The following is a 27,382-nucleotide window of genomic DNA, read 5'->3' on the forward strand; positions in this document are numbered from 1 at the left end:
GAATGTGCACTCATGAACCTCAGTGCAGAGCTCTGTGAGGGCTGGCTATGCTATGCTTGGAAAATGGGATGCCCAAGCTACAGGAGTGTCTGATTCAACAATCTAATAAGAATCACATTATTTAGTAATTGCAGGAGAATTTGACTTGGTGAGACACTGCCTGGAGTATTGCACAGTAAGAAGTCTCACAACACCAGGTTAAAGTCCAACAGGTTTATTTGGTAGCAAATACCATAAGCTTTCGGAGCACAGCTCCTTCATCAGATGGAGTGGATATCTGTTCTCCAACAGTGCACAGACACAGAAATCAAGTTACAGAATACTAATTAGAATGCAAATCTCTACAGCCAGCCAGATCTTAAAGGTACAGACAATGTGGGTGGAGGGAGCATTCAACACAGGTTAAAGAGATGTGTAATACACATCTCTTTAACCTGTGTTGAATGCTCCCTCCACCCACATTGTCTGTACCTTTAAGATCTGGCTGGCTGTAGAGATTTGCATTCTAATTAGTATTCTGTAACTTGATTTCTGTGTCTGTGCACTGTTGGAGAACAGATATCCACTCCATCTGATGAAGGAGCTGTGCTCCGAAAGCTTATGGTATTTGCTACCAAATAAACCTGTTGGACTTTAACCTGGTGTTGTGAGACTTCTTACTGTGCTTACCCCAGTCCAACGCCGGCATCTCCACATCTGGAGTATTGCATGCAGTTTTGATTTATCTTGATTTGCTTTATTATTGTCATATACATTAGTATACATTCATCACCCACTTCCCATGGGGCAATTAGGGATGGGCAATGAATGCTGGGCCTAACCAGTGATCCCCACCTTCCTTGAGTGATTTTTTATAAAAAAGGCCCATTTTATTCATCATCATCATAAGGTTTGAAAGTGACCTATTCACTATGAAAAGGTAATGCAAATTGCATTGACTAAATAGAAACACAGGGCAGAAGGGACTAGATGCAGGATGATTCCCATGGTTGGGGAATCTCAAACCAGGGGACGCAGTCTCAGGATAGGGAGTATTTAGGGCAGGGATGAGGAAAGTTTTCTTCACTGAAAGGGTAGTGAACCTTTGGAATTCTCTACCACAGAAGGCTGTGGAGGCCAAGTCACAGAATGCATTCAAGAGATACTTTTTTAAAACAATTAACAGCTTAAAAGGGCAGAAAGCGGGAATATGGCATTGAGATTGAGGATTCGCCATCATCACATTGAATGACAGAGCAGGCTTCAAGGGCATAATGGCCTGATCCTAGTTTCTGTGTTTCTATTTAGTCAATGCAATTTGCATTACCTTTTCATAGTGGATAGGTCACCTTCAAACCTAGTTATGATGATGAATAAAATTGGCCTTTTTTATAAAAAGACATTCAAGGGAGGTGGGTGTCACGGGCTAGGTCCAGCATTCATTGCCCATCCATAATTGCCCCATGGGAAGGGGGTGGTGAGCTACCTTCTTGAACCGCTGAAGTCCCTATGGTGTAGGTACACCCACAGTGTTGTTAGAGTGGGAATTCCTGGATTTAGACCAGCAACAGTGAAGGAATGATACATTTCTAAGGATGGTAAGTGACTTGGAGGGGAACCTCCAGGTGGCAGTTTTTCCAGGTATCTGCTGCCCTTGTCCCTCTAGATGGTAGTGGCCTTGGGTTTGGAAGGTGCTGCTAAAGGAACCTTGGTGAGCTGCCAGAGGTAGTAATAGGGGCGGGTGCAATTTTTTCTTTCAAAACCCGTTTAGATAGTTACATGGGTAAAATGGGTATAGAGGGATATGGGTCAAACACAGCCATTGGGACTAGTTTAGTGGTTAAAAAAAGGGGGCGGGATGGATTAGTTGGGCCAAAGGGCCTGTTTCCATGCTGTAAACGTCTATGACTCTATGAGTTCCTACAGTTCATCTTGTAGATAGTAAACATGGCTGCCACTGTGTGGTGGTGGTGGAGGGAGTGAATATTTGTGGATGTGGTGCCAATGAAGCGGGTTGCTTTGCCCTGGATGGTGTTGAGCTTCTTGACAGTTGTTAGAGCTGCACTCGTCCATGCAAGTGGAGAGTATTCCCTCACGCTCCTGACTAGTGCCTTGTAGATGGTAGACAAGCTTTGGGAGTCTGGACAAGAGTTATTTCCAAGCAGAATTCCTAGCCTCTGACCTGTTCATAACAGTATTTATATGGCTAGTCCAATTTAGGTTTTAGTCAATGGTAACCCCCACGAGGTTAATAGTGGGGGATTCAGCAACGGTAATGTCATTGCATGTTAAGGGTCAATGGTTAGATTCTCTCTTGTTGCAGATGGACATTGGCTGGCACTTGTTTGGCACGAATGTTATTTGCCACTTGTCAGCTCAGCTCTGGATATTGCTGCGTTTGGACAGGGACTGCTTCAGTATCTGAGGAGTCGCGAATGGTGCTGAATATTGTGCAGTCATCAGTGCACATCACTTCTCCAGACCCTGCAACCCTTTCTAACTCTGTAACCTCCTCCAATCCTTAGAACCCTCTCTATCACCTCCTCCAGCCTCCACAACCCTCCCCATTTCTATAACCTCTTCCAGCCTCTGCAACCCTCCCTATCTCTGTAACCTCCTCCAGCCCCTAGAACCCTCCCTATCTCTGTAACCTCCTCCAGCCCCTACAAACCTCTCTATTTCTGTAACCTCCTCCAGCTTCTACAACTCTCCCTATCTCTATAACCTACTTCAGCCCCTAAAATTCTCCCTATCTCTGTAACTTCCTCCAATCCCTCCATCAATCAATGGCTGTGATTGAGTCCACGGTGAGACAAGAAACTTTTATTTATCTTCACGGATCTGTCTTTCAAACTAAAATTTTGTTTTATTCTATAGATAAAAGTTTTCAGGATTTGACTTTGCGATGTTACATAAGAATCTGCCCATGCCCTCGTGTTGAGGAAGTTAGGAGAATGAAGGTGAAACACTCCGTCTTGGCGTCACTTCCAGGCACTGCGCTGTCACAAGCGGACCTGACAGATCACTCTGACCCCAGAGATTGTCCTTTGATTCCACACATTGCTCTTTAATTCCGCCATGTAACTTCCACCTCATCTGTCCTGTACCTGCCAATAAAGAACAAGAACAGTCAGTCACCTGTGTCATTTATTAATGTCATAAGCACATGGTGGATATTTATCTTCTTCAGGGAAGCAAATCTGCCATCCTTGCCTGATCTGGTCCTTGTGGCTCTGGAATGATCGAGAAAGTCACTCGGTTATATCAAACTGCTACGTAAAGTCTCAAAGATGTGAAACTGGACAGACCACTCGGCATCGACCCAGCAGCCGGAAACAACTCCGACATACAAGTCCTGTCGACCCTGCTAAGTCCTCCTTACTAACATTGGGGGACCTGTGCCAAAATTGGGAGAGCTGTGCCACAGGCTTGTAAAGCACCAACCTGATGTAGTCATACTCAGAATTATACATTGCATTTAATGTCCCAGACACCATACCATTCCTGGCTATGTCCTGTCCCATTGGCAGGACAGACAGGACAGACCCAGCAGAGGTGGCGGGCGGCACAGTGATATACTGTGGGGAGAGAGTTGCCCTGGGAGGCTTCAACATCGACTCTGGATTCCATGAGGTTTCTTGGCACAAGGTCAAACATGGGCAAGGAAACCTCCTGCTGATTACCATGTTCCGTCCCCACTCAGCTGATGACTCAGTTCCCCTCCATGTTGAACATCACTTGGAGGAAGCACTGAGGGTGGTAAGGATGCAAAATGTCTGGATGGGGAACTTCTATGTCTGTCACCAAGAGTGACTCGGTAGTACCACTACAGACCAAACTGGCTGGGTTCCAAATTAAATACCTGCCAGACTGGGACTGCGGCAGGTGGTGATGGAATCAACCAGAGGGGCAAACACACTGTGGCAAACACCAATCTGTCTGCAATAGATGCATGTATCCATGACAGCATCGGTAGGAATGACCACTGCACAGTTCTCATGCAGATAAAGTCCCGTCTCCACATTGAGGATACTCCCCATTGTGCTGTGTGGCACGAACACCATGCTAAATGGGACTTGAACAGATCCAGCAATTCATGAGGTGCTGTGGGCCATCAGCACCAGCAGAACTGTACTCCAGCACAATCTGTAACCTCATGGCCCGCATATCCCCCACTGAACTATCACCAGCAATCAAGGGGATCAACCATAGTGCAATGAAGAGCGCAGGAGGGCATGCAAGGCTTATCTAAAAATGAGATGTCAACCTGGCGAAGCTGCAGCACAGGACTACTTGCATGCCAAACAGGAAGGGACAGACAGAACTAAAAGACAAAATGCTGGAAAATCTCAGGGTGGGAGAGTGGTAAAATGGAGAAAAAGAGGGAAAGAGGAAGCAAAAGGGGAGAAAAGGTAAGGAAAGGGGGAGAAAAATAAAGAAAGACAATAAAGGAATAAAAGGTGCAGAACAGTTAAAAATTAAATAAAATGAAAACAAAAGGGTTGAGGTGGGGTAGAGCTAATCATTTGAAGTTGTTGAATTTGATGTTGAAACCGGAAGGCTGGAATGTGCCTAGCCAGAAGATGAGATGCTGTTCCTCCAGTTTGCGTAGAGCTTCACTGGAACATTGCAGCAGGCCAAGGACAGCCTGTTTGAGTTGATTTGATTTGATTATTGTCAAATGTATTAGTACAGAGTGAAAAGACAAAGGAAAGGAGAGAGTGCAGAATATAGTGCTACAGTAATAGCTAGGGTGTAGAGAAAGACCAACTTATTGAAAGGTAGGTCCATTCAAAAGTCTGTTGGCAGCAGGGAAGAAGCTTTTCTTAAGTCAGTTGGTACATGACCGCAGACTTTTGTATCTTTTTCCCGATGGAAGAAGATGGAAGAGAGAATGTCCGGGGTCCGTGGGGTCCTTAATTATGCTGGCTGCTTTGCCGAGGCAGTGGGAAGTGTAGACAGAGTCAATGGATGGGAGGCTGGTTTGCATGATGGATTGGGCTACATTCATGACCTTTTGTAGTTTCTTGTGGTCTTGGACAGAGCAGGAGCCATACCAAGCTATGATACAACCAGAAAGAATGTTTTCTATGGTGCATCTGTAAAGGTTGGTGAGAGTCATAGCTGACATGCCAAATTTCCTGGGTGTGTGGGCATGGGAGCAGGATCGTGTGTTAAAATGACAAACAACGGGAGGTCAGGGGCATGATTCCGTACAGACCGAAGGAGCTCAGCAAAGCGATCACTCAGTCTACGTTTGGTGTCTCCAATACAGAGGAGACCACATTGGAAGCAGCAAATGCAGACAGAGAGAGCTAAGCAATCCCAGAACCAATGGGTCAGATCAAAACTCTGCAGTCCTGCCACATCCAACTGTGAATGGTGGTGGACAATTAAACAACTCACTGGAGGAGGCGCCACAAATATTCCCATCCTCAATAATAGAAGAGTCCAGGACATTAGTGCAAAAGATAAGGCTGAAATATTCACAATAATCTTCAGCCAGAACGGCTGAGTGGAGATTCTCAGCAACACAGATGTCAATCTTTAGCCATTTCGATTCACTCCATGAGATTCCAAGAAGCAGTTGAAGGCACTGGATACTGCAAAAGCAATGGGCCCTGACAAGATTCCAGCAACAGTACCGAACACTAGTGTTGCAGAACTTGTCATGCTCCTAGCCAAGCTGTTTCAGGATAACTACAACTATGGCATCTACCCAGCAACGTGGAAAATTGCCCAGGTATGTTCTATACACGAGATAGGGCAAATCCACCCTGGCCAATTACCACCCCATCAGTCTATTCTCAATCATTAGTAAAGTGATGGAAGGGGTCATCAACAGCGCTACCAAGTGGCACTTACTCAGCAATGACCTGCTCATGGATGCTCAGTTTGGGGTCCGCCAGGATTACTCATCCACAACCTTCTAAAGGGCAATGAGGGATGGACAATAACTGCTGGTTGTCTCAGCAACACACATATTCCATGAACAGAAAAATAAACACGTTCCATGGACAGAAAAATGTAATATCAGCTTCTATTAATATGGTTAATTAATATAATAACCCTAATATTAGTGTGCTGTGAATTATTAATACAACCGTCAGAATATTAGGTGTTGTGACTTATTAAAAAATCATCTTCAGAATATTAGTGTTAATATGAGTTATTACTATAATGTTCGTCAGAATATTAGCGTCTTAATATGATTTAATTTAAATCATCTCCTGACGTGCTACAATTCTCTCATTTTAACCATGTGGGCGTAATGCTCCATCACAAAGACCTGGCTCCTCCTCTGCAGCCAGTCACATGTTCAAGACGGAGGTTTTATGGCTGTCATGTAACCTCCAGTTTTCAGTGAAAGGATATTGTGTCCTTACCTCTGAGTGATCCATGAATCCTCCAGCGCAGTCACATGCCCTGCTCGGAACATCTCCCATCCAGCCTGTGCGATCATCGCACCATTATCAATACAGAATCTGGGAATGAGCAGAGCTATGGTCAGCTGGGGTGTGGGTTCAGCAAGAGATGACATACAAACATGAGAAAGACATGACATTTAGACACATGCAGGAGGACATTTTAGCATGAACACCAGGCAGACCTAAAATGAGATGCCAGCCTGGTGCAGCTGCAAAACAGGACTACTTGCTTGGCAAACAGCATAAGCAGCAAGTAATAGAACGAAGCAATTCCACTACCAATGGATCGGACCTAAAATCTGCGGTCCTGCCACATCCAGCTGTGAATGGTGGTGAACAATTAAACAATTCACTGGAGCAGGAGGCTCCACAAATATCCTGCTCCTCAATGTTGGAGGAGCCCGGCACATCTGTGCAAAAGATCATGCTGAAGCATTTGTAACAATCTTCAGCCAGAAGTGCCGAGTGAATGATCCATCTTGGCCTCCTCCGGAGTTTCGAAGCCACTGAGCTCCTGACCTCATTACAACCTTGATTCAAACATTGACAAAAGAGCTGAATGCGAGAGGCAAGGTGAAAGTGACTGCCCTTGACATCGAGGCAGCATTTGATCGAGTGTGGAATCAAGGAGCCCCAGCAAAACCGGAGTCATTGGTTATCGGGGGCAAACTCTCCGCTGGTTGGAGCCATACCTGGCACAAAGGAAGATGGCTGTGGTGGTTGGAGGTCCATCGGAGCTCTAGGACATCTCTGCAGGGGTTGCTCAGGATAGTGTCCTCGTCCCTAATCTTCTTCAGCTGCTTCATCAATGACCTTCCTTCCATCATAAGGTGAGAAGTGGGGAAGTTCACTGATGACTGAGCAACTATTGACTAATCATGCACAACTCCTCAGATACTGAAACAGTCCATATCCAAATGCAGCAAGACCTGGACAATATCCCGGCTTGGACTGACAAGTAGCAAGTAACAATGCCAAGCAATGGCCATCTCCAACAAGAGAAAATCTAACCATCGCCACCTGACATTCAATGGCATTACTATCGCTGAATACCCCCACTATCAACGTCCTAGGGATTCCCGTGGCCAGAAATTGAACTGACTGGCCATTTAAATACAGTGGCTACCAGAGCATGTCAGAGACTAGTAATACAGTACCTCCTGACTCCTCAAAGCCTCTCCACCATCTACAATGCATAAATCAAGTGTATGATGGAATGGCCTCCATTTGCCTGGATGAGTGCAGCTCCAACAACACTCAAGAAGCTCAATATCATCCAGGATAAAGCATCTACCATCTTAAACATTCTTCCTCCACCACCAACCACAATGGCATACGTGTGTACCATCTACACAATGCACTGCAGCAACTCACCAAGATTCCTCAGGCAGCACCTTCCAAATCCACAACCATTACCATCTAGAAGGACAACATCAGCAGATGCTTGGGAACACCTGGAAGTTCCCCTCCAAGTCACTCACCATCCTGACTTGGAAATATTTTGACCTGATTTCTCCGGCTGTTCACACCAACAGATTCTCTGGACTGGCCAGGTTTCCTGGGGTGGGGTGGCTTCAATGGGAACTCCCATTGAGAGTGGGGGGACCACAGAATCCTGCCACCAGAGAATGGCGTGCTGCCTCCCACCACTGAGAACACACGACTGGGAGGCCAGAGAATAGTGCCCATCACTGTTCCTTCAATGTCACTGGGTCAAAATCCTGGCACTCCCTTCCTAACAGCACTGTGGGTGTACCTGCACCTCAGGGACAGCAATGGTTCAGGAAGGCAGCTCACAACCACATTCTCAAGGGTAACTAGGGATGAGCAATAAGTACTAGCCTAGTCATGGACTAGGAATGAATAACTGTTTTCTGCAAAGGCCTCCAAATTTTGCAACTGTGCACAGAGATGTCATTTAAACACCCAAGTCAGTAATGAAGAAAAATACAAATTAAACATTGGAATCATGGATTGAAAGTGAAGAATCAGGAACAAACTGGCATGGCAATCAGTTTTACTGTCAAAGAAAATCTAAGAAGACAATCAAACTGACCTTTCATCTGTGGCAAAGAGTTTGGCTCCCCGTGCCTCACACATTGCAGCCATCATCTCTTGTAAACGCAGATTACCTAAAGCAAGATGACAGGACAATGTTGCTCATCAAGATGACAGCACCAATGATAATTCCCCAACTCAACCTCCACTTCCACATGCTGGTGGCTATGGCAAAATCCGCCTTGTCAATCAGCCCTTTAGCTCTCCAAGCACGAGTGAACATATTCCCCATGCCTGTCCCCACTCTGTCAAAGCTCATTCTCGATGCTCGTATTCAGCAACTCTCTGTTCAGCTCAGCAATTCCCCTTTGCAATGTTACAGTCCCAATATCCATCCAGCTTCAGACACCTTACTGCCTGTTGGGGATGCTGATCCACCCCCAAGCACACTCCAGAGTTTGGAAAATGGTCCACACTCTCCCACACTCACACTGCACTGAACCCCATCAACCTCTATAGGGGGCCATTTAACCAAAGCATCATGAGCGATGGTGTAGGTTTCATGGAGAAAAAGGTTGAATCCATTTGGAATTTAGAAATAGTAAGAAGAAAAAGTCACTGATAGGCGTAGTTTATAGGCTACCAAATAATATCACGGTGAAGCGGGCAATAAACAAAGAAGTAACTGATGCATGTAAAAATGGTGCAGCACTTATCATGGGGGGTTTTAATCTACATATTGATTGGTCAAACCAGGTCGATCAAGGCTGCCTTGAGGAGGAGTTCATAGAATGTATTCACAACAGTTTCCTCGAACAGTATGTAATGGAACCTATGAGGGAGCAAGCTTTCCTAGATCTGGTCTTGTGTAATGAGACAGGAATAATTGATGATCTCATAGTTAAGGATCCTCTCAGGAGTGTTCACAGTATGGATGAATTTAAAATACAGTTGGAGAATGAGAAGGTAAAATGCAATACCAGGGTCCTGCGCTTAAACAAAAGAAACTACAATGGGATGAGGGAGGAGTTGGCTAAGGTGGACTGGGAGCAAAAACTTGATGGTGGGAGAATTGAGGAACAGTGGAGAACTTTCAAAACGATTTTTCACAATGCTCAGCAAAAGTCAATTTCAGTGAAAAGGAAGGACTGTCGGTAAAGGGATAATCAGCCACGGATATCCAAGGAAATAAAGGAGGGTATCAAATTGAAAGATAATGCATACAAAGTGGCAATGATTAGTGGGAAACTAAAGGACTGGGAAATCTTTAATGGTCAACCGAAAGCCACACAAAAGCTATAAAGAAAAGTGAGATTGATTATGAGAGTAAACTAGCTCAGAATATAAAAACAGATAGCAAACGCTTCTACAAATATATAAAACATAAAAGACTGGCTAAGATAAACATTGGCCCTTTGGAAGATGAGAAGGGGGATGTAATAACGGGAAATGAGGAAATGGCCAAGGCATTGCACAGGTATTTTGGGTCAGTCTTCACAGAGGGACAAAAAATAACATGTGAAAAATTGATGACAAGAAGGCTATGGCAGGTGAGGACCCAGAAACTATCATTACCACTAAAGAGATAGCGTTGGCCAAGCTAATGAGGCTAAAGGCAGACAAGTCTCCTGGCCCTGATGGAATGCATCCCAGGGTACGAAAAGAGATGGCAGGAGAAATAGCAAACGCACTAATGGTAATTAACCAAAATTCACTGGACTCTGGAGCGGTTCCCGCAGTTTGGAAAACAGCGACTGTGACGCCACTGTTTAAAAAAGGCAGGTAAATATAGGACAGCTACCTTAACTTCTGTAGTGGGGAAAATGCTTGAATCTATCAAGGAAGAAATAGCGAGACATCTGGATAGAATTGTCCCATTGGACAGACGCAGCATGGGTTAGTGAAAGACATGTTTAACTACTGTACTGGAATTCTTTCAGGACATTACAAGCACGGTGGACAATGAGGAACCTGTGGATATGGTGTATCTGGATTTCCAGAAGGCATTCGACAAGGTGCCGCACAAAGGCTGCTGCATGAGATAAAGGTTACGGGTAACGTATTATCATGGACAGAGCATTGGTTAACAAACTGAAAGAGTGGGGATAAATCGGTGTTTTTCTTGTTGGCGATCAGTGACTAGTGGTGTGCCTCAGGGATTCGGTGTTAGGACTCCAATTGTTTACAATTTACATAGATGATTTGGAATTGGGGACCAAGTGTAGTGTGTCAAAAAAGATTGGGAGTGTCATATTAGTCAGTACAATCGAGGAGGAATTTCTGGAGTGCATATGGGATGGTTTTCTGGAGCAATACATTGAGGAATGAAAAAGGGGGCAGGTCATCTTGGACTGGGTGTTGTGCAATGAGGATTAGTTGGCAATCTAGTTGTGAGAGAACCCTTGGGGATGAGTGACCCTAATATGGTAGAATTGAGTGTCAAGGTGGAAAATGATGTAGTTGATTCTGGCAGATGAGTACAATGTCAAATGTGAGGTCATCCATTTTGGTAGGAATAACAGCAAAATGGACTATTACTTAAATGGTAAAAAATTGCAGGATGCTGCTGTGCAGAGGGACCTGGGTGTCCTTGTGCATGAATCACAATGTTGGTTTGCAGGGGCAGCAGGTAATTAAGAAGGCAAATGGAATTTTGACCTTCATTGCGAGAGGGATGGAGTTTAAAAATAGGGAAGTTATGTTGCAACTGCATAAGGTGCTGGTGAGGCCATACCTGGAGTACCATGTATAGTTTTATTCTCCTTACTTGAGAAAGGATATACTGGCACTGGAGGGGGTGCAGAGGAGATTCACTAGGTTGATTCTGGAGTTGAGAGGGTTGGCTTATGAGGGGAGACTGAATAGACTGGGGCTATACTCACTGGAATTCAGAAAAATGAGGGGAGATTTTATAAAAACATATCAGATTATGAAGGGAATAGATACAATAGAAGCAGGGAAGTTGTTTCCACTGGCAGGTGAAACTAGAACTAGGGGGCATAGCCTCAAAATAAGGGGGAGCAGATTTAGGATTGAGTTGAGGAGCAACTTCTTCACCCAAAGGGTTGTGAATCTGTGGAATTCCCTGCCCAGTGAAGCAGTTGAGGCTACCTCATTGAATGTGTTTAAGGCAAAGATAGATAGATTTTTGAACAGTAGAGGAATTAAGGGTTATGGTGAACAGGTGGGTGAGTGGAGCGGAGTCCATGAAAAGATTAACCATGATCTTATTGAATTTCAGAGCAGGTGCGAGGAACCAGGTGGCCTACTCCTGCTCCTAGTTCTTATCACGCCCATTTTTCGGCGAGTTAAGGTCGTAAAATCAGGAATGAGCCAACTAGCGGGAATAACGCCCATTTCCGTGCTCAGTCCCATCATACCCGCAATTTAAAAATGGGCGCAATCGGGAGCTTGCCCAAATGGATATACTGGCACGCCCTCCAGTGCCAGTATATCCTTTCTCAAGTAAGGAGAATAAAACTATACATGGTACTCCAGGTATAGCCTCACCAGCACCTTATGCAGCTGCAACATAACCTCCCTGCTTTTAAACTCCATCCCTCTCGCACTGAAGGTCAAAATTCCATTTGCCTTCTTAATTACCTGCTGCACCTACAAACCAACATTGTGAGTCATGCACAAGGACACCCAGGTCCCTCTGCACAGCAGCATGCTGCAATTTGCATTTCTTTGCATTCATCTCAATCTCATCAACTGGCTTTACTCACAATTGTCCCACCTCACTTGCTTTAAAAGACCTTTTTAGGGGGAGTTCAAACCGGTGAGTAAAATACCTACTCTATAAAAGGTCTGCTGCAGGGGCAGCAGTATTGAGAGTGAGTGAGAAGGTAGGTTGCTTTGAACACAGGGCTCCGTGCTGCAGATGGGGGTTGTTGAATCATGGCGGCCACTTTGTGTTTTGTGTGGGCCGGGGGTCTGCGTGTGTTGGGGGCTGAGGGGACGCTACTGGTCACGGAGTTGGACCTCGGGGCCTCAGCGCTGACCCAGGTCTGAGTGCTGAACTCAGGTCTTAGCGCTGACAGCAGTAAGCAATGTTGTTGGTGGGGGAGGTGGAGCTTCATAACCGCAGCACTGCATCCTCGGGTCACTACTGCAGGGGTTCTGTGTTGTGTGTGTGGAGGGGAGAGTCGGGGGGCGGTCAGCAGGGATTGTGTGAGGCTTGTCTTGGGGGCAGAGTTCCCTAACTTCTCCATATCTCTCTCCCGATCCTAACCACAACCTCCCCCCTCCAGATTTGTGATGGCGTTTGCAATGGAACCTGTGGACCCTGTGGTCATTTTAGTAACAGGGCCAGCCCATAGCACTGGGTTCTGCAGGACAGGAAGGCACCCGCCAGAGGCAAGAGATGGCCGTCAGTTGCCCCGAGTGGGGAGGCAGGAGAATGACAGAACAGAGACCTTGGCAGTTCCGGACGCGTGTGTCCTTTGAACAACTTTCGGACATCATGTGCCGCCAACGGCTCTGCCTATGCAAGGAGTCAGTGCGGCACCTGTGCCATGTCCTACAGGACGCCACCGGGTCCTTCTAGGCCACCAGCAGGGACCTTTGTGGCATCTCCCAATCCTCTGTGCACAAGTCTTTACACGAGGTCACGGATGCCCTGAAGGCCCTGGGTAGCCTGGAACATAACATTCGACCTGGGAAAGGCCCAGCAGAAAGCCCGTGCTGCAGGATTTGTGGCCATTGGGGGATACCGAATGTGTAGGATGCTATAGGCTGCACCCACGTGGCCCTGATGCCCCGAGAAGAATTCAGCACATTTTATTAACAGGAAGGGGTTCCGTTCTATCAACGTGCAGTTGGCGTGTGACCATCGGCTGTGCATCATGCACGTGGGCCAGGCACCCCGGAAGCATCAACGATAGTTTCATTTTGAGAAGCTCTGATGCTCTGGGAGTTTTTGAGGAGAAGCCCAGGCTGCAGGGATGGCTCGGAGGGGACATGGGATGCCCGCTTCGGACTTGGCTGATGATGCTTGTGCAGAGGCTGGAGACTAATGTGGAGGCCCGATACAACGAGGCCCATGCTGCCAGCTGGTCTGGTCTATCGTGGAGCGGTGTACAGGACTCCTGAAAATGTGATTCAGGTGTCTGGACCGCTCTGGCACGGCCCTGCAGAATAGCCCCTGACTAGACCCCTGTGGTGGTCTGTTATGCCCTGCACAACTTGGCACTGCAGCAGGGAGTCCTCTTGGAGGAGGAGGAGGTGGAGGGTGATCAGCCAGGCATTGCTGGCCAAAAGGCTGTCCAAGAGGATATGGAGGAGGAGGAGGACGACCACCACCACCACCGAGGCGCTACAGGGCTGGCGGCAGCAAGTGCCCGGCATGCCATGGGGAGGCTCTCATCAACACGAGGTTCGCCAACTAGAGGGCCTGTGTTACTGCAGGTGGATTCCAACACCGAACCCCCTCCATCTTGTGTACCCCTACTCACTCCTGTGCCATTGTTACACCAGAGTGATGGGCCTGGGTAGGCTGTGTTAGCGAGTTTCTGTGGCAGGCAGCAAGGTGACGACGACTCGCTATGCACCACTTGCCCTGGTGCAAACAAGTCTTGACCCCTACCTGAGCTCTGCATGCACTCTGGCACCTGGGCCCATATCTGGGTGAGGGTAAGGGAGCTGAAGGGAGCAGGGTCTCGGGGCGGGTGGCAGGGGGCTGGAATTTCTCCTTGGTTCTGGAGATGCCATGGCAGATGCAAGTTGGAGCCCCTGCATGCCACCCGCTGTAGCCAGTGAATGCTTTGAGCACCTCGATTTTGAGTGCATTGATGGGTAGGCAGCAAGCGCTTGGATATGGGGATCACAGTAGCGATGTCCCTCCCCCACGGATACCAATGTGCAGAGTCCGTCCGGCAAAGGTCGGGGCACGGTCATCCCTGCTGCAGGCTAATCAGAGACAATTTAGTCAGAGCAGTGGAGTGCTGGTGTCAATAACTGTACCATCAAACTAAGTGCCCAAATATAACAAGTGGAAGTGAAACTAAGCAGTGCCTAATTCCTCAAACTAACTTGTGTGCTCCTTCACCCATGCCATCTTGGTGATGTTGCAACTTAACTCTACGTGGCCTCGCACTGCCTTTCAGTGTCTCCCTAGGATGCGCATCGGGGGTGGTGGTGGAGCAGGAGGTGCAGGAGAAGAGGGACACCCTATTCCCCCCGGGAACAGGGGAAGGGATGGAAGAGCGGCCTGGCATTTGTCCTCTGGAGGGCCTGGTCCCTGAAGGCCCCTGCCCGCTTTCATGTGTCACAGATGTATCCATGCAACTCTTTTCATCCTGCTGCCCCGGAGATGCCCCGGTGACAGGAAGGGGGGAATCAGAAGGTGTAGCCACAACCACAGCCTCCTGGGTGGAAGGCCCCAGCACGGGCTCCAACTCTTCCACCTCCCTCAAGATTCCAGTGGGCCTCTGGGTCACTCCTTGGGACAGCGGTGCTTCTGCAGTGAGCTCCAGTGTCACCTGGTCCTACCAGTCCTGAAGGCCAACCAGCGTTCTGCCCCTGATATCCGAGCCCTTAGCGATGGCCCCACTTCCTAATGGCAGCAGCAAATGCCCTCTGAGACTGGGCCACACTCTGCAGGCCCTCAGACATGACCCTCTGTGAGTGGGCCATGTTCTCAAGGGTTGCTGTCATAGTCCGCTTGTCTCGGCGCTGTCCCGCTGGCTCCTCCTGCAAGCACCTGAGCCTCTCAGTCATGGGCCGCAGAATCCCAATTAGGTTGCCAAGTGCCTTAGCTGTGGCCCTCTGAGACACCACCGTGGTCAACTGTGACTCGGCCATTGCTTGGACCCTACCACTCAGTGAGGATTTCCTACTCCAGGCTTTCCACCGCGGATGCCAACTTTGCAGTGTTGGCCTGGGAGCCATGCAAGATCGGCAATAGCTCCTCTGCAGAAAGCTTTGGGACTCCTCCCAACAGCCTCACAGTCGGTCCAGCGTGGCCATCAGCCCCTCCTGCGTTCCCTGGCTCTGTTGCTACATCTCCAGCAGCTGAGGGAGAAGTGATGTCAGAGGCCCAGCATGTAGCCTGGGGCCAGCTGAGTCCTCATCTCTGGCAGGCCCCCATGTGCCAGAGGCCTCAGACGTTCTCTCCTCCACCCAGTGCACGTCAGCAGACATGTGGTGCGCCCCAGAGAGTGACCCCCTCACCAGTAACTTGACTCAGCGATGTGATAAGTCTCTGGGATGATGAGATGGTGAGGTGGAAGCTGACGTGAAACTGATGCCGGCCTCGGAGGTCCCATCATCACCTTCCTCCGAGATGTCCTCCAAGGGGAGTCATGGGGAATCTGGGTGCGAGAAGCAAGGAGTGGGGGCACAATGCCAGATGGGCTGGGCGTGTCTGGGTCATTTCCTGCAACACAGGACAGAAGGTTGAATGCAAGGGAGGGATGGGAATGTGGGAGCATGCAACTTACTTCAGATATCTCCAACAAGTGGAGGATTGGCAGGTGCTCATTTCTGAGTTCCAGCCCAACCTGGCTGTCACTGATGGTGCGGGCCCCCCCTACTCTCCCATGGGTTCCAATGCCCGCTCCTCGAATGGGGCCAGGACCCGGATTTCGGGCACACCACCCCGACTTGGCCCTCTCCCGGCAGTCATGGACATTCTTCTCCTGTCGGGACAGAAGGAGCCGTGTAAAGTCTGATGGCAGGATGCTTGCAGGGTGGCAGGGCGTGTCCCTCAAGAGGGCAATGGTTGTGAGCTGTTTGGGGGCAGGGTGGTGGTGGAGGGAGGTGCTAGGGGGTCAGGGGCTGGAAGCGTGTTGGGTGCTCAGGGGGTGGGGAACCAGGGTTACTTCGGGAAAAGATTCCAGGTCAGGTTTAACACTCACCCTTGCTGCATGGATTAGGTCACTAAGTTTCTTCCTCCGGATCTCCGCGCCAGTGCCTTCGCACAGGCTGCCAGTGCCACTACCTCCCAGGTCGCTCTGCCGTCCCTTCCCCTGGGGCAGTGCCTCTCTGGGGGGGCGAAATAAGGTGTTCCTTCCCTCCTCCAGCAATCTTGTGAGCTCCCCGTCTGAGAATCGGGTGCCATTCTCCTTGCAGTCACCTTCCTGCACTGCCTGCCTGTCTGTCCATCCCTGGGGCTTTTTTGGAGCTCTCCCTTGTTAAGACAGATCAGCTGCAGGCAGTTTGGGCATTAGGACTTTCCAGCAAGATTACATGCAGTTGGCCTTGTTATCATGGAGGAGAAGCCAAAGTAAAGCTTGCAGATGTGATGATGCGGGGGGGAGGGTGGAGGGTTCGGGGGGGGGGGGGGGGGGGGGGGGGGGGGCGGGTAGCGTGGAGAGGGAACAGGGAGGCTGTACCCGCGCCTGAGGGGTGGCTGTCAGGAGCGCTGGTGCTTTGGTCCATTTTCGCGCATGCGCATTTAGTGGCTCCGATCTGAGCTGCAGGCTTGCTGGTGAGTTAAGCCCCATCCACCCCACCTAGTGGCTCGAAACGGTGGCCCATTTATTCCTTCTCTAAGTGCATAAGATACTAAATTTAGACTCGCCCAAAAAACGGATTCTGAAACTCCCCCATTTTCACACTCGCTCAGCACTTAGAATTTTTCTCATAAATTTCCGCCCTGAGAGTTTGGGAAATGGTCTACATTCCCCCACACTCGCACTGCACTGATCCCCAGCAAACTCTCGAGTTCAGGAAATGGCCAAACTCACCCACACTCCGATATTATCCAATGCAGTGCCATTTTTCTGGGAATTTGAACTCTTGACATTCATTTGTAGTTGGAGGCCGCTCTGCATTCATACCCCATCACCTCAGACCTCACCATGCCCCATGAAATCACCTTGAGCCCGAGGTCTCTCCCCCAACTCACTGTCACCCCAAGCACCACCACTAACCTCATCATAGAGCTGCCCCTCACCTGAATGAGCCCTCCGGTCCATGCCCCATTTCTTGAGACTGTGAACCTTTGCCTATCATCTGTCCATCCAACTCTGCTCCCACACCATTAATGTCAGAGTCGCCGACACATCTTCAAATGTTCACGCTCCCTCCAAACCCTCTCGCCATCCCCCGCATCCATGGCACACCACCCATCCCTCACCCATCAGGCTGCCGCTTCACACTCAGAACCTCCATACACTCTCACCCTGAGAACTCCTTACTCATCATCAAATCCTTGCATCAGCCCACACCCTTACAAGCAGCCCCAACCCTCAGCCTTAGGAACACTCCCTACCCTGACGCTCAGGACCACCTCCACCCTCACCCTCTGACCCCTCTCCACACCGTCATCCTAGGCCACGCTGATGTACATACACCCGACTCCTCCGACAATCAGCACTTCTTCTGACTGACAATGTGCCATTGCCCGTTCTGTCGTCTCTACCAACATGGCAAACAGGGTCTCCTAGAAAGAGAGAGAGAGAGTGAGTTAGTTTGCACATGGATATATCTTTCCATAAAGTATTATGTTTACAAAGGATGAGGGGTGTCATTCTGATCTCTGTATTCCCTGTGTATCTCTCTCACTAACTCTCAATCTCTCTGTATTCCCTGTGTATATCCCTCTCTAACTCTCCAATCTCTCTGTATTCCCTGTGTATATCCCTCTCTAATTTGCTGATCTCTCTGTATTCCGTGTATGTCTCTCACTATCTCTCTGTATTCCTTGTGCATATCTCTCACTAACTCTCCGATCTCCCTGTATATATCTCTCACTATCTCTCTGTATTCCCTGTGTATATCCTTCACTAACTCTCCGATCTCTCTGTATTCCCTGTGTATATCTCCCAGTAATATTCCAATCTCTCTGAATTCCCTATGTACATCTCTCACTAATACTCCAATCTCTTTGTATTCCCTGTCTATATCTCTCACAAATTTAACAATCCCTGTGTAAATCTCTCACTAACTCTCTGATCTCAATGCATTCCCGGTATATATGTCTCTCTAACTCTTTGCTCTCTCTGTATTCCCTATGTGTATCTCTCACTAATACTCCAATCCCTGTGTAAATCTCTAACTCGTTGATCTCTCTGCATTCCCTGAATATGTCTCTGTAACTCCTTGATCTCTCTGTATTCCCTGTGTATGTGTCTCTTGCACTCTCAAATCTCACTCCTTAATAGAGTTCTGCATCTCTTTAATACTGGCAGTTGTGAAATGGCCAGATTAAACTGGGAACCATCCTAAAGTTTACACCATTTCTGTCTATTAGCAACTTTATGCAGTGGGCAAGGAAATGCTGGATATTTCAAATCTGGATTACCTGCAGTGAGAAGCAGAGATCCTCTGGTGTGCAGTCTCTAGCTGACAGCATGCGATGTGCAACTTCCTAAAGAGCATAAAAGGTGTCGGTGAAACAAAACTAAGATAATGATCACTGGGACACAGTCCGAGTGTGAGAGTGGTGTCTCACAGGGACACAGTCCGAGTGTGAGAGTGGTGTCTCACAGGGACACAGTCCGAGTGTGAGAGTGGTGTCTCACAGGGACACGGTCCGAGTGTGAGAGTGGTGTCTCACAGGGACACGGTCCGAGGGGGAAGGGGACGTCTCACCGAAATGCGGCCCAAGGAGGAAGGGGATGTCTCACCGGGACGCGATCCGAGGGGGAAGGGGACATCTCAACGGGACATGGTCCGAGGGGGAAGAGGTGTCCCACTGGGACACGGTCCAAGGCTGAGGGGTAGGGGTCGCTCAGTGGGACACCGAGTGGAGGGGGGGGGTCGCTCAGTGGGACACTGAGTAGATGGGGGGGGGGTCGCTCAGTGGGACACCGAGTGGAGGGGTGGGTCGCTCAGTGGGACACTGAGTGGAGGGGTGGGTCGCTCAGTGGGACACCGAGTGGAGGGGTGGGTCGCTCAGTGGGACACCGAGTGGAGGGGTGGGTCGCTCAGTGGGACACCGAGTGGAGGGGTGGGTCGCTCAGTGGGACACCGAGTGGAGGGGTGGGTCGCTCAGTGGGACACCGAGTGGAGAGGTGGGTCGCTCAGTGGGACACCGAGTGGAGGGGTGGGTCGCTCAGTGGGACACCGAGTGGAGGGGGGGTCGCTCAGTGGGACACCGAGTGGATGGGGGGAGTCGCTCAGTGGGACACCGAGTGGAGGGGTGGGTCGCTCAGTGGGACACCAAGTGGAGGGGTGGGTCGCTCAGTGGGACACCGAGTTTAGGGGGGGGGGATCGCTCAGTGGAACACCGAGTTGGGGGGGGGTGGGTCACTCAGTGGGACCCCGAATGGGGGGGGAGGGGGGTCGCTCAGTGGGACACCGAATGGGGGGGGTGGTCGCTCAGTGGGACACCGAATGGGGGGGGGGGCGTCACTCAGTGGGACAACGGGGGCGGGGGCACTCATTGAGAACATAAGAACTAGGAGCAGGAGTAGATCATTTGGCCCCTCGAGCCTGCTCCGCCATTCAATAAGATAATGGCTGATCTTTTCCTGGACTCAACTCCACTTACCCGCCCGCTCACCATAACCCTTCATTCCTTTACTGTTCAAAAATCTATCTCTCAGGTGAGAGATTGTGAATCTATCTATTCTTGTCTTAAAAACATTTAATGAGTCAACTGCTTAACTGGGCAGGATTTCCACAGATTCACAATCCTTTGTATGAAGAAGTTCCTCCTCAACTCAGTCCTAAATCTATTCCCCCTTATTTTGAGGCTATGCCCCCTCGTTCTAGTTTCACCCGCCAGTGGAAACAACCTCCCTGCTTCTATCTTATCTATTCCCTTATAATTTTATATGTTTCTATAAGATCTCCCCTCATTCTTCTGAATTTCAATGAGTATAGCCCCAGTCTACTAAGTCTCTCCTCATAAGCCGACCCTCTCAACTCCGGAATCAACCTCGTGAATCTCCTCTGCACCTCCTCCAGTGCCAGTATATCCTTTCTCAGGTAAGGAGACCAAAACTGTACACAGTACTCCAGGTACATTTTCTGCATTGTGTGGGGAGACCGGGCCCTCGCTGCGATGTTCCTGTTCTCACCTCAATATAGGAGAGGATTCCGGAAAATGAGACATCCATTCCCTTCACAGTATAGGGCAAATCCACCAACTTGTTTCCCCTATTAGAAAGCAATGGAAAGTGACTCAGAATAGCTGTGTTTGTGAATGGGAAACACATGGAAACAATCAGCCACGTATCAACCCATGGAAACAGGTGAAGAAATTGGTAACTCAACCCGTATGGGAGTCCAAACTGCGACCAATGCAGTGGCTCCCTGCATTCTGATTCAGAATCGGAAACTTCCCATCCACCCCACAGTTCCATGACAATCTGCGTTCCCCCTCGCACTCTCTCCCCATTCCCTTTCACTCCCCTTCCCTATCGTGCTCTCTCCCTGCCAGGTTCTCTCCCACTCACTGCAACTCTCTCCCAGCTCCCTGTCACTCTCCTGCCCAGTACCCTGTCTCACTCTCTCCTTGCTCCGCATTGTGCTCCCTTCCTGTTCCCAACCACACTCTCTCCCTGTTCCCGTCACCCTCCGGCCCATTACACTCTCCCCCAATTCACTCCCCGCTCTCAGTCACACTCTTCCCCCACACAATCCCCGCTCCCAGTCACACTCTCCCCCCACACAATCCCCGCTCCGAGTCACACTCTTCCCACCACTCAATTCCCACTCCCAGTCACACTCTTCCCGCCACTCAATCCCCGCTCCCAGTCACACTCTTCCCCCCCACTCAATCCCCACTCCCAGTCTCACACTTCCCCCCCACTCAATCCTCACTCCCAGTCACACTCTTCCCCCCACTCAATCCCCACTCCCAGTCACACTGTTCCTGACACTCAATCCCCGCTTCCAGTCACACTCTTCCCGCCACTCAATCCCCACTTCCAGTCACACTGTTCCTGACACTCAATCCCCGCTTCCAGTCACACTCTTCCCGCCACTCAATCCCCACTTCCAGTCACACTCTTTCTGCCACTCAATCCCCGCTTCCAGTCACACTCTTCCCGCCACTCAATCCCCACTCTCAGTCACACTCTTCCCCCCACTCTTCCCCCACTCCCAGTCACACTCTTCCCGCCACTCAATCCCCGCTTCCAGTCACACTCTTCCCGCCACTCAATCCCCACTCTCAGTCACACTCTTCCCCCCAATCTTCCCCCACTCCCAGTCACACTCTTCCCCCACTCCCAGTCACACTCTTCCCGCCACTCAATCCCCGCTTCCAGTCACACTCTTCCCGCCACTCAATCCCCACTCTCAGTCACACTCTTCCCCCCAATCTTCCCCCACTCCCAGTCACACTCTTCCCCCCACTCTTCCCCCACTCCCAGTCACACTCTTCCCGCCACTCAATCCCCGCTTCCAGTCACACTCTTCCCGCAACTCAATCCCCACTCTCAGTCACACTCTTCCCCCCACTCAATCCCCACTCCCAGTCACTTTTTCTCCCTGCTCCCCATCTTCCCTCTATCTGTCATTTTCACCCCACTCCCTTCACTCTCTCGCCCCCCACCCCGTCACTCAATCCCCTCTCACTGTCTTCCTCCTCCCCACTCCGTTGTCACTCTCTCTTCCTGCACCCTGCCTCACACTCTCCACGTCACTCGCTTGCCCCACTCACCGCCACTCTCTTGCCCCACTTGCCATCACTCTCTTGCCCCGCTTGCCGTCACTCTCTTGCCCCGCTTGCCGTCACTCTCTTGCCCCGCTTGCCGTCACTCTCTCCTCATCACCCTCACTCCCCACTATGCATTGTGCTCCCTTCCAATTCCCAGCCACTCTCTCTCCCTGTGCCCATCACCCTCACTCCCCACTCCTCTCTCATCCTGCTCCTCATCACTCTCACTTCCCGTTCCCCCCGTCACTCAGTTTTCTTGACCCTCTCTTTCCCCTCTCCCCGTCACTCCCTCTCCCCGGTCCCCGCCGCTCCCTCTCCCCGGTCCCCGCCGCTCCCTCTCCCCGGTCCCCAGTTCCCGCCGCTCCCTCTCCTTCCCCGGTTTCCGTCGCTCCTTCTCCTTCTCCCTCCCTAGTTTCCATCGCTCCCTCTCCCTCCCCAGTTTCCATCGCTCCCTCTCCCTCCCCGGTCCCCGTCGCTCCCCCTCCCCGTCGCTCCCCCTCCCCGTCGCTCCCCCTCCCCGTCGCTCCCCCTCCCCGTCGCTCCCCCTCCCCGTCGCTCCCCCTCCCCGTCGCTCCCCCTCCCCGTCGCTCCCCCTCCCCGTCGCTCCCCCTCCCCGTCGCTCCCCCTCCCCGTCGCTCCCCCTCCCCGTCGCTCCCCCTCCCCGTCGCTCCCCCTCCCCGTCGCTCCCCCTCCCCGTCGCTCCCCCTCCCCGTCGCTCCCCCTCCCCGTCGCTCCCCCTCCCCGTCGCTCCCCCTCCCCGTCGCTCCCCCTCCCCGTCGCTCCCCCTCCCCGTCGCTCCCCCTCCCCGTCGCTCCCCCTCCCCGTCGCTCCCCCTCCCCGTCGCTCCCCCTCCCCGTCGCTCCCCCTCCCCGTCGCTCCCCCTCCCCGGTTCCCGTCGCTCCCTCTCCCTGGTCCCTGTCGCTCCATTCCCTGTCACTGTCTTCATGCTGTTGTCCTATTTGACTCTCATGCTATCCAGTGACTCACCTCTTAGCCATTTGTTCAATGTTGAAGCCAGGGCTGGGATCATTGGAAATCTAGCAGAAAAGAAATTAGATATCAGAATACAGACAAAAATCTGACACTTAGTCTGTCCCACTCCTCCTGACCTGTAACCCAATATTGCTGGCTCCAGTTTTTCCCCAGTACTCCCAGGTCCCTCTCCACATCTCCTCGCTATCACCCCATCCCCACCCATCTCCCTGCCCCCTCCCCCGATTCTGTCCCTATCTATCTCCCCTTGCCCACATCCTGCGGTCGCAGTTATTCTCTCGCCCCACGCCCGTCAAAGCACAATGGCACAATGGTTTGCACTGCTGCCTCATGGCGCCAGGGACCCAGGTTCGATTCCCAGCTTGGGTCACTGGCTGTGTGGAGCTTGCACGTTCTCTGGTTTCCTCCCACAGTCCAAAGATGTGCGGGTTCGGTGGATTGGCCATGCTAAATTGCTCCTTAGTCAGGGAGACTAGCTAGGGTAAATTCATGGGGTTATGGGGATAGGGCCTAATGGGGATTGTAGTTGGTGCAGACTCAATGGGCCGAATGGCCTCCTTCTGCGCTGTAGGATTCTATGATCCTGTCCCTGTCTCCCTTGTCTGTGCAGAATGAGCTGTGAGAATGTCAGCAGATAGATTCCCAGGCAGTGTTCCTGGTGGGATTGATTCCCAGTCTGCGTCAGAGTCAGCTAAACAGGCAGTGACAAACAAAACAGCATCCTAATCAATTTCCTTGGTGGCAGCTAACTCTGCGATTAATGCAGAGACTGATCAGGATAACTCGACAATCGGTATGAAACTGATAAGCCATGTAGGACACTCACTATCATTGAGCGTGGTACACCTAACAACCAGCAGATAAGCAGCAAGAGCATACCGAAAGAACATCAATGGTGTAGTAAGACTGCAGCAACAGCAATAATCCACTGTTCCAAAACTGTACATTCATACCTTCAGAACCCGGGCAAATCGATCCAAACAATTCCCCACCGCAATGTCTATAGTTTCACCAAATATTCGATAACGGTGTTCGGAATACGCAATCACCTGTAATAGAACAAAATCTGATCAGTACTTCACTTGCACATTCACTATACTGTCTCCATCAAACAGTCCCAGCCTGGGATTAAAAACAGAGTTCCCTTTACACTGTCCCCATCAAACACTCCCAGGACAGGAACAGCACAGGGGTTAGGTACAGAGTAAAGCTCCCTCTACACTGTCCCATCAAACACTCCCAGGACAGGTACAGCACAGGGTTAGATAAATTTAGGTAAAGCATTGTAAACCTCCACTTCCCATTCACTCCCACTGTACACAATCTCAAAGCACACAAACCCCATTCTGTTGACTCCTGCTGTACACAATCAGAATCGACCCAAATCACTTTGCATTCACTCCAGTTTACACAACGGAATGTGTGCATTTGTTCACTGACATACAGTACTATAGGGTTAACTGTATCTGCGTATTTCACTCACTGAAATACAGCACTGCAGGGTTAACTGTATCTGTGTGTTTCTCACTGATATTCAGTGTAGGGTTAACTGTGTCTGTTTTTCTCTCACTGCTATTAAATATTGTAGGGTTGTGACGATACTGTGCCTTTAAGAAATGTATTTTAAACATGTTTCTCTGTAGGATGTTTTATCAGGCCTTGTGATTTTGTCAGCACCGTGTTGTCTGCAGCCGGCCTTTTATTGTTACAGAAGCATAATAATGGATATCATTTAAATGTTTCTTTTGATCTGAAGTAATGCAGTGTTCTGTGGTTTTAATGTCTCCTGGGATTGCAGAGTATAACTTGATTGGGGGTTATTGACAGGTCATGTCTTATGACTGGGAACAGCACCGCTTTACAGAGAAATCCAGTATTTCCTCCAGCCCCTACACCCCCTCCCTATCTCTCTACCTCCTCCAGCCCCTACACCCCCTCCCTATCTCTCTACCTCCTCCAGCCCCTACACCCCCTCCCTATCTCTCTACCTCCCTTTGTTTTCAGAAAACGCTTGGAGCTGAGAGGGACAGCAGTGTTTTTTCCCCTCTCTGAAGTGTGGAGACCGGGAGCTGCCAGAGACTAAGTTTACATGAGGTTTTTCTGCCTTAAAGCTATATCCTTCTCTGAAAACGGCTGTTTGGATTTCTGTCCGTAGGTGTCACAAAGCAGAAAGTCTAGTGTCATGTAAGCATACTTGTGTTAGTGCTAATTAATTCTGAAGAAGGATGTATGTCTATGGGGTATTGTTTTACATTGGAACAACAGAGATAGCTAGCTGTTAAGAATTATGCTTTGTCATATTTAACTTTTGTAATTGATAAAAGGTGTGCTAATTCTTTTTGTTATATTCTAACTGTGTTCTTAAATAAACTTCGTTCATTAAAAGTTTCTTAGTGGGTCACTTGAGTCATACCTGGAGTGAAATACCTTATGCTCATCCATGCCATAAAACAAACGTAAAACATAGGGACTAGGCTAACATCCCAAAACATTTTGGAGTTTCTGGCTTGGCCCTTAACATGCATCTGTGTGTTTCTCTCAGAGACATACAGTATGATAGTTAACTGTAGTTGTGTGTTTCTCTCACTGATATACAGGACTGTAGGGTTAACTGTATCAGTGTGTTTGTCACTGACATACAGCTTTTTTTTGAGGAGGTGACGAAGGTGATTGATGAGGGTAGAACAGTGGATGTCGTCTGCATGGATTTTCATAAGACTTATGACAAGGTCGCTCATGGTAGACTTATCCAGAAGGTTAAGATGCATGGAATGTACGGTGACTTGGTTGCTTGGATTCAGAATTGGCTTGCCCATAGAAATCAGACAGTAGTGGTGGAAGGGTGTTTTTCTGGCTGGAAGTCCGTGACTGGTGGTGTTCCGCAGGGATCCATACTGGGACCTTTGCTGTTATATATATATAAATTACTTGGATGAAAAAGTAGATGAGTGAGTTAGTAAGTTTGCAGATGACATGAAGATAGGTGGAATTGTGGTTAGTGCAGAAGGTTGTCAAAGGATTCAGCGGGATATAGATCAGTTGTGGATATGGGCGAAGAAATGGCAGGTGGAGTTTAATCCGGGCAAATCTGAGGTACTGTACTTTGGGAGATCAAATGTTAAGGGTAAGGATAGAGTTGATGGCAAGACCCTGAACACCACTGATGTACAAAAAAATGTTGGGAAGTCCAAAGCTCCCTGAGAATGGCCACACAAGTAGACAGGGTGGGAAAGGAGACATATGGCATGCTTGCCTTTATTGGTCAGGGCACCGAGTAAAAGAGTCAGGATGCTTTATAGAACTTCCATTTAACTTAGAGTATTGCACTCAATTCTGGTCACCACATTACAGGAAGGATGCGGAGGCGTTGGAGAGGGTGCAAAAGAGGTTTACCATAATGCTGTCTGGATTAGAGGGTATGACCTATAAGGATGGGATGGAAAAACTAGAGTTTTTTTCTCTGGAGTGGCGGAGGCTGAGGGGAGACATAATAGAAGTCTATAAAATTATGAGAGGCATAGATAGGGTTGACAGTCAGAATCTTTTTCCCCAGAGTTGACATGTCTAAAACTAGGGGGTGTGCATTAAAGGTGAGAGGGGGGGAAAGTTCAAAGGAGATGTGAGGAACACTTTTTTTTTTTACAGAGAGCGGTGGGTGTCTGGAATGCGCTGCCAGGGGTGGTGGTGGGGGCACATACAATAGGGGCGTTTAAGGGGCTTTTGGATAAGCACATGAATATGCAAGGAATAGAGGTAATGGCCCAAGCGCAGTAAGAAGTGATTGTTTAATTTAGTGCCATGCTCGGCACAACATCGTGGGCCCAAGGATCTGTTCCTGTGCTGTACTGTTAAACGTTCGGTGACAGTTAACTGAAGCTGTGTGCTTCTCCCTGACGTACAGTACTGTAGGTTTAATTGTATTTGTGTTTCTCTCATGGAGATACAGTACTGTAGAGTTAACTCTGTTTCTCACTGATATAAAGTGCTGTAGGGCTCACTGTATCTGTGTTTCTCTCACTGACGTACAGTACTGTGAAGTTAAATACATCTTGTGTTTCTAACTGAAATACAGTACTGTAGGGATAACTGTATCTGTGTTTCTCACTGATATACACAACTGCAGGGTTAAGTGGAATCTGTGTGTCTCTCACTGACAGACAGTACGGTAGGGTTAACTGTATCTGTGCATTTCTTTCACTGACATCAAGTACTGTAGGTTTAACCGTATCTGTGTATTTTGCTCACTGACAAAGTACTGTAGTGTTAACTGCATCTGTGTTTTCCCTCACTGACATATAGGACCTTAGGGTTCCACTGTAACTGTATTTCTCTAATATACAACACCGTAGGGTTAACTGTATCTGTGTTTCTCTCACTGACATACAGCACTGCATGGGTTAACTGCATCTTTGTGTTTCTCTCACTG

At 49.4% G+C, this 27,382-nt stretch overlaps 1 protein-coding gene across 2 annotated transcripts in view; it reads right to left on the reverse strand.

Moving 5' to 3' along the window:
• Positions 1 to 2,787: 2,787 nt before the first annotated feature.
• The window catches only part of osgep (O-sialoglycoprotein endopeptidase), a 32,949-nt gene continuing 8,354 nt past the window's right edge, over positions 2,788 to 27,382 (reverse strand). For both annotated transcript variants that reach the window (XM_078232129.1, XM_078232128.1), the window contains exons 5-12: positions 23,910 to 24,005; positions 22,951 to 23,000; positions 20,378 to 20,456; positions 18,655 to 18,720; positions 17,703 to 17,793; positions 8,464 to 8,539; positions 6,366 to 6,464; positions 2,788 to 3,086 (exon numbers count right to left, since the gene is read on the reverse strand). In XM_078232129.1, coding sequence (XP_078088255.1) covers positions 3,047 to 3,086; positions 6,366 to 6,464; positions 8,464 to 8,539; positions 17,703 to 17,793; positions 18,655 to 18,720; positions 20,378 to 20,456; positions 22,951 to 23,000; positions 23,910 to 24,005 — 597 coding nt within the window. In that variant the 3' untranslated portion in view covers positions 2,788 to 3,046. The remainder of the gene's footprint in view (positions 3,087 to 6,365; positions 6,465 to 8,463; positions 8,540 to 17,702; positions 17,794 to 18,654; positions 18,721 to 20,377; positions 20,457 to 22,950; positions 23,001 to 23,909; positions 24,006 to 27,382) is intronic.

Source organism: Mustelus asterias, chromosome 17, assembly GCF_964213995.1.
Source record: "Mustelus asterias chromosome 17, sMusAst1.hap1.1, whole genome shotgun sequence".
Classification (NCBI taxonomy): domain Eukaryota; kingdom Metazoa; phylum Chordata; class Chondrichthyes; order Carcharhiniformes; family Triakidae; genus Mustelus; species Mustelus asterias.